Here is an 11698-nt window from a genome sequence, read left to right on the forward strand (position 1 = left end):
ATCTTAGTCCTGAGATTTTCTAGCCAGTCTCTAGCCAGTCTACCACACTGGCTGGGCCATGCCATTTCCAGACACCACAATCCCCAGGCCACGGCATAGACAGTATCCAACATGAAAGTAGCCCTACTGGTGTCCTTTCTACTCTAAGCCAGGCTCTTTTCAAACGCCTCTACTGGAATTTAAAACAAACGCACTGTTCCTGCCACCTGGAACTCTCTTGCAGGAGACACCTGAGAACAGAAAGTATCCCATCATCACAAGGGAAGCCAAGCCTCCCGTCCTCCCTGGTGCCAGATCAAAGCCGGAAGCCAAGAGGAAAAGAAGCCAAAAAGGAGGAATGTGGCTTTACTATGTTTAAGTCTGCTTTTTGCAAACCACAAAGGGGACTAAAGGCAATGCCATTCAAGCAACCTCTAGTCAATCATGCGCAGCACATATGCTGCAAGCCTCAGGCACGATGATGCAACCTGGGCCACGAATGCAAACATACACCAGTGTATCCTGCCAAGGAGCCAAGGTGTCTCTGTTCCCACAAGTGCGGAGCCTTGAGAGGGGCCTGAAAACAGGCACTGGGGCTGGGAACTCCATCACTAGTCTACGATAACTGTTGTGTAGCCCACGAAGGCTCCTTCAGCCAGTGCAGGGCTTCTTCCTGACCCTGTTTTGCAGGAGAGAGTAAAGTCAGCTAGCCCCTAAGCATATGTCACAAACAGGTCTCAGTATTGAGAGCTGGAGAAATCAGACAACCACAGTGTGGTGCAGTGGTTACAATGAAGACATATGAAGCTGCCTTATATTGAATCAGAGTATTGGTCAACGTCAGTATTGTCTACTCAGACTGGCAGCTGTTCTCCAGGGTCTAATGGCAGGGGTCTTCCACATCACCTCTGACCTGATCCTTTTAACTGGCGATTCTGGGGACTGAACCTGGGCCCTTCTGCACACAAAGCAGAGGCTTTTTCATTGAGCCACAGACCTCCCCACAATGTCAGACTAGGATCTGGTGGACCCAAGTTCAAATCACGACTCTGCCATGGAAACTCAACTGGTGACCTAGGCCAGTCACTAAGCTATCGCACAGGGTGGCTGTTGTGAGGGTAAAACAGAAGGCAAAAGAACAACGTTCTATGCTGCTTTGGGTCGCCGTTGGGGAGAATATACAGTCCAGGCCAACTTAAGGATTGCTCACACTGCATTGCTAAGGATTCCTCCAGCGCTGCACGTATCTCCTGTACTTATCTTACATATGCTTGAGCTTTGCAACGACGCCCATTGCATTCCCTGGCCTTTCAGTCCCATCCATAACAGCCCTGCAGGATCAAACCAGTGGTCCATCTAGCCCAGCAACCTGTTTCACAAAGCCCAACCAGCTGCCTCAGAATGTCAACAAAACAGGGCATAAGTCTAAGCTGGATATTGCCTCCTTGTACTGATATTTGGAGGCTTAGTTCCTCTTGACGTGGAGTTTCCCTTTAATTATCTTGGCTAGTAACTACTGATGGATGTATCAGCCATGAATATGTGCTTCAAGGAGCATGCACATATGCCGCAAAATGAGATATTTTGTGCATCTGATGAAGTAAGTTCTAGTTTATGATTGGCACAGCACCCTCAGCGCATACGGCAACTTTCAGAGCTGCAGAGGCTGAATATTCCCCCTGCCCCTCGGGAGTTTACAGTCAAAAGAGACAGAGAAAGCCATGGGAAGTAAAAGGCAGAGGCAGGGACAGGGCAGGATAAATGTAGGCAGGATGCACTTCAAAAACTGGGTATGATGCTTTATGGGATAAGCCAGAGGCCACAGAGAACTGTGGCAGAAGAAATTGATGGGAGAGACAGATATGGCACTATATATCTGTTCAGAAGGAGTTTCACAGCCACAGCCTGTGAAAGTTGAGGCCACGAGACACCTGTTCCCTTAAACACAAAACTGTTTGATGTTGCAATGTAAGCACAGCCATCCCTCCGACATCTGACACCTTCCCATCTGCAATTCCAAACAACTGGACATTAGCTCTACTCACATCGCAGTGAACCCACATATAAGTTTATACCTATAAAAAAGAGCCAGCCCACATTCACTTTAATTTAAAACATATCAAAACAAGGAACAGGAGCTGGGCTTTAAAATAACACATCCAGCTGTATGTACACTGAAAGGAACATAATTACCCACTGCACATATAAAGAAAAAAGCCCAAGGCTTTACACTCTAATATGTGTATGGGGCTATTCAACCGTATACAAACACAGAATACAGAACCACCTAACTCACACATCCACGTGAAGCTGCCTTCCAGTGAGTCAGGCTATGGGCATACCAAAGTCAGTACTGTGTACTCAGATGCACAGCAGTTCTTCAGAGTCTCTGGCGGAAGTCTTTCACATCATCTCATACTTGACCCTAAGGGTCAAACCAGGGCACACAAAGCAAAGGATATAACTCTGAGTAATATTATTATTATTTACTTGTACCCCTCCTTTCTCCCCAATAGGACCCAAGCGGCTTACATTGTTCTCCATGCCTCCATTTTATCCTCACCACAAACCAATGAGGTAGGTTAGGCTGAAAGAGCATGACTGGCCCCCAAGTCACCCAGTGAGCCTCCATGGCAGAAGCAGGGATTCAAACCCAGGTCTCCCAGATACTAGTTTGCCACACTTACCCACTACCCCACATTGGCTCTCTATTCTGGCTAGCGGTAGCATCTCTTCTGGGTCTGCTACCAGCAATGGAGATTGAACAAGGGACATTGTGCAAGTAAACTAGGGCTTCCACTACTGAGCCGCTGATCTGGCATTTCATTGCACACACCTTCCCCACTGGGAATTTGTCCTCCTGCACGCACTTGGAATGTGCACAGAGCAGCACCTGTGGCTGTTTATAGACTGTAGCCTAGGAGAGCCGAGGCCCTGCTAACTATGCGAGGAGCAAAGACACGGAAACTGTATCATAACTAGGCTCAAATTTGAATTCTGTTTATATGGTGCATCTTGTTTTTATATATAAGAATGTTTTACCATAATTTTCACGTCTACGGATGGTCTCATGACTGTAATACATATACACCGACATACACCTTTTTGTTGTTTCTGCTGCAACAGGCTTCAGACCAGGGCACTCCGCCCCCCAACCAACTTCCCTCGGCCCCGACCAGCCGTACCTGCCCAGCCACGACAGGCTCCGCACCGATCTCGATCCCATATTTCAGCTCGTTGAGCTCGTGCAGGTTCAAGGTCCCCAGAGCCTCAGCTGGGATTAGCAGCGCCGCCGCAACCAAGAGCACCCAAGGGCCGCAAGACGCTAAAAGCTGCCGCGCCGCCGCCATTTTGCTTCCCCCGCTTCCTCCGATTCGGCTTTTGCCCTTCCTTCGAGCTTACTTCCGCCCTTCCTTCGGGTTCCAGCGCCTCCGAGAGCCCGCCTACTACATCAATCATGTAGCGAAAGCTTCTTCGATTGGGCAATACGGAGGAAGTACCTGACTAGGGGCGTGAGACTGCCTTTAAAAAAACCTGGTGGAAAGGGATTGGGTGGATTCTAGCAGCCAATGAGAAGGGCGAGCGCTTGGCGAGGGCTACCGTAAAGGGGGGGGGGAGAAGGAGGAGGAAAACTGATGAGAAGCGATTGGTCCGTTTTAGGTCTTGACAAGCATCCAATCAGGAGAGCGAGCGCCTGTAGAACAATAGATGATGGATGAACAATCTCGCAAGCATCGTTTCCAGGCTCCTGTGGTGATGGCCTCAAGGCTACTTTTTTAATAGCTCAGATTCCCCCGCCCTTGCCATGGAAGCTCACGGGTGAACATGCCCTTTCTCAAACTAGCCAACTTCGCAGGGTTGTTGTGAGGATTAAGTAGAAGAGCAGAGTACCATGAGGTGAGTTCCTTGGAAAAACAGTAGAATTAACAACAACATTTAATTCCGTTTATCTGTTCTTTCTTAGTTTATGAGCACCCTGTAGGCCTTCGTTATGTATGCATTGAAAGCACGTAACAATTCTAATGGTTAACACTTGGATTCCGTTATAGAAGTGATTAATCCACTTTTTAAAAAGCCCTATGATACCTTTCTTTTAAGAGCAACTAAAATATCACAGCACACAAGCTTTTTAGCTATCCAGAACTGTTCATCAGGCTGGGTGTTTAAAAAAACAAAACACACACATACAATCCTGGGGACATCTCTCAGATCTCTTAAAATCTCTATCTCAAAACCCTCTACCCACTTTTTAAAAAAAATATCCAGCCTGACAAAGAGTTCCAGAGAATTTTGAAGTTTGTACATTGAACTGTGTTATTTTGTTTGGGCTTGATAAAAGGTATTATATTACTTTTGGATTTTGCTATGGACCAACACAGCTACTTTTAAAAAAATAGATAGATATTCCTAGGGAAAAAAATCATAAACTTGGAAAGGATCTAATGGGCCAACTGTCCACTCAACTGTCCCCCAGATATTTGATTCATCTGGAATCACTTGCCCCTCACAATGCAGTGTTTATGAACTGTCAAATTGCAGGTCTGAAAGGAATCTCAGGGGTGATGATGGGGAACTCGGACACCAACCTTAATCTCCCCTTCTGGAATACTACAAACGCTTAGCCCTGAGCAGGCTAATTTCTCTTCCCTACCTTGTTTTCCTTTTCTACCCACTCCTTTAACGGATGTTAAACTGCACTCAATATTTTTAGTGTCCTGTGGAGTAATTAGGATGCTCTGTCCCCATCAGATCCAGTGTGCCTCCCCCAACTTTATCATTAATTACCAAGTAAAATTCTTCTGTGTACCTGAGAAGTCCCCCCAGCATGTAGAATTTGCAAGTGGATGGCCCAGTTTCATTTTCTCAATGATCAACATCCAGCTGTTCATTTGCCAATGGAATACTGAACATTTGGAATTAGAATGCAAAAACCTGCACCAGTTAGAAGTCGATAAAGTTTATGAGAAGCACCAATTATAAGGAAAATATATATAAGATCTACCATAAATGGTACTAGTCACCGGACAAGATAGCCAAGTGTAATCCAGCATTCCCTATGAAATGCTGGAAGTGTAATAATAATGTGGGTACCTTCATTCATATGTGGTGGAGGTGCCCAAAAGTGCAGGATTTCTGGAAAATGATACAGAAAATAATTCTGAAAATAACAAATATTAAAATCGAGCTATCTCCGGAAACAGTGTTGTTAAATATGCTACCGGAAAGATACAGATGGAAAGACAAATATATGATAATTATAATACTTACAACTGCTAGAATTTTACTAGCTAAATTTTGGAAACAGGATTATATACCGAAGAAAGAGGATTAAGTGTGTCGACTATTAGAGATGGCAGAGATGGACAAGTTAAGTTTAATCCTTTAAGGAACGGATGAAAAAATGTTTGGGGAAAGGTGGAAGCGTTTATATGAATGGATAGAACAAAGTGGATAAGACTCCAAGGGGATTTTGATGATATATGTATTGTATGTTTTTTTTAAATGGAAAATGAAAATAAATGATTTAAAAAAAAGAAAAAAAGAATGCTTCTTCAAGTTACAAATGCATCATTAGTAATGGCAGGGCTGCAGTACCAGCATCTGAGGCTCATGGTTTGGCAGAGGGGCTCAGCTCTAACTGCAGACTCTGGATCAATCCCACATGTCACAATGGAAAAGGTTTCTGGAGCTCAAGGCATCTTACAAATTATAATAAAAAATACAAAAAGCCCTCCCCTTAAAATAATGCACAATTGTCACACTTGCACAGTTTCTGCAGTACCTTCACCATTAGGGGGCAGCATAGGTACCTCTCTGCCCTCAGCAACAGACAACCCATCTGGCTGCATGAATAATATATAAACCCTGCCCCCCATGCTAGTTATTTCATAGCATACATTTACAGAGTCCAAAAAGCTGGATTCTCTTGATTAATTTCAAGTCGCAGTTTAATTGTCACCAGTGGTGGTGGTGGAGGAGGAGGAGGAGGAGGAGAGTTAGATTTATACCCTGCCCTTCACTCAGAATCTCAGAGTGGCTTACAGTCTCCTTCCCTTCCCCTCCCCACAACAGACACTCTGTGAGGTTGCTGGGCCTGAGAGAGCTCTGAAAGAACTACTCTTGAGCAATGTTCCCTCTAAGCTACAGAGTCCTGTGAGCAAAAGTTCTCCTTTGTGAGCGACTGGCATTAAAGTTGTGAGCAAGCAATTTGACTACTGCATAAATTAGCTTGCTCTGGAGCCGTCCTTCCTGAGCTAGGACAAAAATCTGTGAGCTGGAGGCTAAAAAACTGTGAGCTAGCTCACACTAACTCAGCTTAGAGGGAACACTGCTCTTGAGAGAATAGCTCTGACAGAACTATAAGATAGATATTAAGATGTTGGGCTGTTGGCGGAGACAATGGAGCAGGGGAGAGAACTACACACAGCTAGGATTGCCATGTACAGACTGGGTAATTCCTGAAGATTTGTGGCTGGAGCCCAGGGAGGGTAGAATTTCAGAAGGAGTGGGAGTCCTGGGTGGAGTAATGCCATAGAGTCTACCCTGCAAAGTAGAACTTTTCTCCAGGGGAGCTGATCTTTGTCATCTGGAGATGAGTTGGAACCCTGGGGGATCCCGCCCCCACCCCAGGGGCTGCCAACCCTAGTTGTACCCCCACCCTCTTGGAACAAGGGTAGGGTACAATGGTCAAGAACAACAGTTGTGGCCTCACGGTTGGGGCGGCGTCCTGCTTAGACGCGTTTTGCAGAGCTCCGAGATATCAAGGGTTTTTTCTTCTTATCTTTTGGATTTGAATTGCCTCACAGAGTTGCTTTCTAAGTTGGAATAGTTCATTAGGGCAGCTCTGCAGCCTTGTAGCACAGATTGTTTGTTTTGCTCAAGATAAGAATTAAAGAAGACATCGCTAGCGGCTGTAGCTGCAGCTGCAAATCGTATAAAGTCTCCAATTACAGAGAGATTACCAGTTTCAACCTTTATTATTGTGTACTGTCTCATTGCTACTAAAATGACCAAAAAAAAAAAGAAAGAAATAGAAATGACTCAGACTCTGGCTCACCAGTAACATCCTACAGTAAATCCTCAAAGCAATTTCGCATAGATGATTTTTGTTATGACGGAGCTCTGTGGGAGAGGATTCTTCCCTCGAAAAACAGGGTCAGTGTTTTGGAGCTCTCAGAAGACCTGAATCCCACTAGCTCCTTGCAAGTTCCATTCCTGCATAACGAGGCGTTTGCTGAAGGTGTGGGAGAGACTGCTATTTCCCATCAGGATCCTATTTTGGACTTCCGGTTTATGGCGACACGATAGCGGATGTTTCTCCCAGACCTCCCAGGGAAGCGATTCGCGTGCCAGCAGTTTGGGGGGGGGCGACTGGTCGCCCCCCCCCCGGAGCCTTTGTGAAAGGCTCCTAGCCATGGGGCTTTGAAGGGTAGTCTCTTTGCCAGCGCATTGCTGGAGAATTGAGGTGCTCTTCCGCCTCGATGGTCCTGCTGCTGCTGCGTCCGCAATGGAACCAGAGCCGCTGACTGGGACAAGTGTTGGAGATCGGGCATATAAAATGTACCTTGAGCGAGGTCCTTGGACCATCAATGAACAGTGAGTCAAGTTAAATTGAAATGCTGGGAATTTAAAAGAAAGCCCCCCTGGGAACGACAAGATGAGCGAGCAGGGGAGGGGCCCCTCCCATACACATAAAGAGAATAGCGATTTGCCAAGGGGGAGCTGAAGAAAAAGCATTGAAATCTATTTTAAGAGAACAACTAGAGCGCCTGTAAGCCTTTGGGCGAATTTCAGAGACTTTAGCACGTTTTCAAAAAAGTAAACAATCCATAAAAATGGTGTGGGGAAAAACGGAGAAAGGCAGCCAAGCAAAAGTGAAACCACTGGGGAGCATGAGCCCGTGGCTGGAAGATACCACTGAGTTTTCTAAACTGTTAGCGGACTCTTTGCATTGTCTACTGGACCAGATGACGAACATCAATCAACAACTGACAGCTTTAAACCAGAACTTTGCAGATCAGCAGCTCCAATTGACTGAAACTACAAAAAAGACAGAGCAAACAGCTGAGAAAGTGAAGGAAATGGATGCCAACTCCAAAAAGGTTAAGAAAAAGGTTCAAATGCTGGAAAAGAAGCAAGCTTCAGATGAATATCAACTTTTGCAGCTACAAATGGAAAAAGCTAACCTAGTCCTCCGGTTCCAAGGGGTCCCTGAAGCAAAAGAAGAGAATCTAAAGCAACTACTGAGTGATGCGCTAGCCCCAATCACAGATTTAAAAGCGGAATACCTTGTAAGCGAAATAGATGTGGTTTATAGAACCTATTCCATTTATATCAAGAAAAATAATCTGCCTGGGGAGATAGTGGTTAGATTCTCAAAGAGATATGTGAGGGACCAAATCCTGAAAGCTACTACCAGGAACACCCTTGAAAACTGGAGGCAACATCATCAGGATCTTAAAAGATATTCCATTTGAAATAAGGAAGAAGAGGAAGAAGTACAAGGACTTGATCCTACTTTTACAAACAAACAGCATTCCTTACAGATGGCTGATCCCCAAAGGTGTCATTTTCAAACTGCAGGATAAAAAAGAAAAAATTGACTCTGTTTCTAAAGCGTGTGAGTTCCTGAGACTGTAACTGGGAGAGTCCGGTGAGGACGGCAAAGAAGAAGAAGACAGCAAACCTAGTGATGAAATGGACTCCACTACTTCTGATGAGGACTCTGTCTCCGAAAAAGGGGCAGCAGCCCCTAAGTGAGAATATCAATTAAGGATTAGAAAAGATAAAACAAAATGAAGGCTGAAGAACTCTGAATTGTGCCTTAAGGCTATTAATGATGCTCTTGTGATTTTCTTTAAATAGTGACAAACAGACAAAGTAATCCTACCTGGGTTTAGAATGCAACTAAAACATTGCAGTTCGTGTAATACAAGTTGGGTCGTGTATTTATTAAAATGTGTGTGTAAAAAAATCTATATTGGGTCTACTTCTAGGCCTATTAGAACAAGAATTACAGAGCATAAATCCAAACTGAAGGCTCAGAACTTGGACACCCCACTAGCTATTCATTTTAAACAGTTTAATCATTGTCATGATAGCTTTCAATATGTTGTATTAGAAATTGTACAGAGAATTCCTGGGGAAAGGACTGATTTAAGAAGACTCCTCTTACAGAGAGAAATGTTTTGGATTCATCGGTTGAACAGTGTATCTGCAAATGGACTGAATGCAGAAATCGACCTTTCATGTTTTTTGTAAACTATATGATGTTTTCTTTAAGTGTACTGCCTCCTACCACCCACCACCTGTCAGCAATTTGCAAGGTCCCTTTAATTGCACTCTGGTAGCAATCACCAGAGAGAGACCCCCAGGATCCATTAGAAACATAGCAGCATTTTGAGCCTTAATGTTAACTGAGTTCAGCGTCCTATCTGAATTTAGTGTAAGTTACTACTAGGTTGATTATTTTTAAATACTTTGTAATTTGAAATATCTTGTATGTTTTCATAACAAAGGGAACATTACTATACACTTATGAAACAGAGAGCTTTTGCACCATTATGTAAGTAAGATAGCACTAAGATTATTGTATTGTCTCGTTATTGGTGTAGCATGTAATCTAAAAATTGTATTTTTGTACACTACAGAATATCTCCTGAAGAAGATCCACTTTTTGAAACGTGGTTATATAATCCGGAGACGACGTTGATTATGTACCTTGGTTCAAGGATTTTCTTATGATTTGTTTATCATGTTGTAGTGCTTCAGATGGTAATACATAGATAGCATTCCTTATAAGTCTTAATGACTGTTTGATTTGTGGGTCAGACTATCACGACTGTTGGCTTTATACTTGTTTACTGATGTTACAGTGGCCCAGATAAGGCAATTTTACTTCTACTGTTAGGGCCTAAACTGGAAGGCACATATGGTCGCCAGGTCCTGTTTTCTCCCCAGTGGGGGGATTTGGGGAGGGCATGCCAGGAGGGGGAGGGGCTGCCCCAACGCAATGATATCACACAGAGTGACGTCATTGCATTAGGAACGCAGTGCCATGTGTCCATGCCCCCTGCTTTCCCCCAGCCACAGGCATGAGTAGCCCCCACTTCAAAAGAGCAGGTGCTGCGCACACCTGCCCTTCAAGCGGCAAGATGGTTTTACCATAGAGTTTTGGTGAACCCCAGGGCATCATGTTGCCGACGTGACATCACTTCCACATATTCACTGTTGGTGCCATGCCACTTTTGCAGCAATTTCCCTTCTTGCTGCCCAGCCAAGTGGCAGCAGGCAACGAAGAGGCGGGTGGGAGATCTCCCTAACCCCCCACCATTTACCCTCTACTAGTGGCAGGCTTTGGGGCAGCTTTTAGAAACATTAGTAGTAGGTATATTGCCATAGCATCATAATACTATGAGGGGGAGCCCACAAAATTTGCGGGGAGAATCCCATCTGCTCCCCCATTGATGAGATGGTGCTCACCTTGAAGTCTGGCTGCAGTAGCAATGCCTGGGAGCCCAGGGTACCTCCTGGCAGGCTCCGAGTGGCTCCTGGGGTTTGCCTACACTGTGGCTGAACCTGGAGTGGTGCCCGACATGCACTGTGACTGGTCCCAAGCTGCTCCTGGGATTCACTGACACCATGGCCGAGTCCAGAGTGGCTCCCACTGTGTGCCGCCACTGCAGCCGGGTCTCAAGCAGCTCTGGCGTCTTCCAACACTGCGGCTGGGCCACCAAGCTCTGATGCTGCCAGAGCCTGAGTTCCTACTGTGTGTCTCCACTATGGCCAGCTGTAAAAGAAAATTAGCACTGCAGAAGAAAAGCGTGTTGTCTACACATTCACAGGCAACAGTTTTTAATTTTTTTAAACAATCAGGGAGAACTTTAAACATTTCAGACTTTTCTGCAAACTTGGGGAGTGCCCCATGAGCACAGAAACATCTCTTTAGCCTTCATGTACCCCCAATCTGCAGATTTAGCTATCCGCAGATGGGATCCACAAGAGGCTATTAGAACACAAGATAGCGAAATAGCTGCTACTGGGTTTTTGAAAAAGTCAACAAAAAGCACTACAGCAAGGGGTGGTGGTGTGTGTCAAGCACAAGGAAAGCATGGATGACAATGGAGAAGACAATGGAGAAGACAATGGAGAATACCCCTTTCTGTTGCCACTGTGAATGCAGATGTGTTTCCACTGGCAGTCCTAGCACAACAGGAAATCATTTCTGTGCGGGAGCAGCTCTGCAGAAATATAGCAATGGAAATTTTCCCCAGGCTTCATGCAATGCAAGCCCAATTTTTAAACAGGGCCCTATCTCAAATGTTTCTTTGAACATCTTTTATAGTATCACTGGGCAACAACACATGCATCTCTGGGCTTGCATATTGTAGCTCACTGATCCAGTGAGCAGCCTGCAGTTCAACAGACACGCTCCGCTATCCTTTGATGACACTGAAGGAGAAGTAGCGATGCACTGTGAACCGTCCACGTGCATGTGTAAAAGGTGCACTCTAGTGATTGATTGATTGGTGTTGTGGTTGGAAGCATGGGAGAACCGGGTTTGATTCACCACGCCTCCACATGCAGCTGCTGGGTGAACTTGGGCCAGCCACAGTTCTCTCAGAGCTGTTCTCTCAAGAGCAGTTCTCTCAGAGCTCTCTCAGCCCCACCTACCTCACACGGTGTCTGTTGTGGGGAGAGGAACGGGATTGTAAGCCGC

General features: G+C 45.2%; 1 protein-coding gene across 1 annotated transcript in view; it reads right to left on the reverse strand.

The window, feature by feature from the left end:
- OS9 (osteosarcoma amplified 9, endoplasmic reticulum lectin) overlaps positions 1-3343 on the reverse strand; it is a 44542-nt gene extending 41199 nt beyond the window's left edge. Inside the window, exon 1 of the mRNA XM_015423454.1 lies at positions 3165-3343. Within this exon, the coding sequence (XP_015278940.1) occupies positions 3165-3329 (165 nt within the window). The 5' untranslated portion in view covers positions 3330-3343. The remainder of the gene's footprint in view (positions 1-3164) is intronic.
- Positions 3344-11698: the final 8355 nt, after the last annotated feature.

Source organism: Gekko japonicus, unplaced genomic scaffold (genome assembly GCF_001447785.1).
Source record: "Gekko japonicus isolate JY-2015 unplaced genomic scaffold, Gekko_japonicus_V1.1 scaffold1573, whole genome shotgun sequence".
NCBI lineage: Eukaryota > Metazoa > Chordata > Lepidosauria > Squamata > Gekkonidae > Gekko > Gekko japonicus.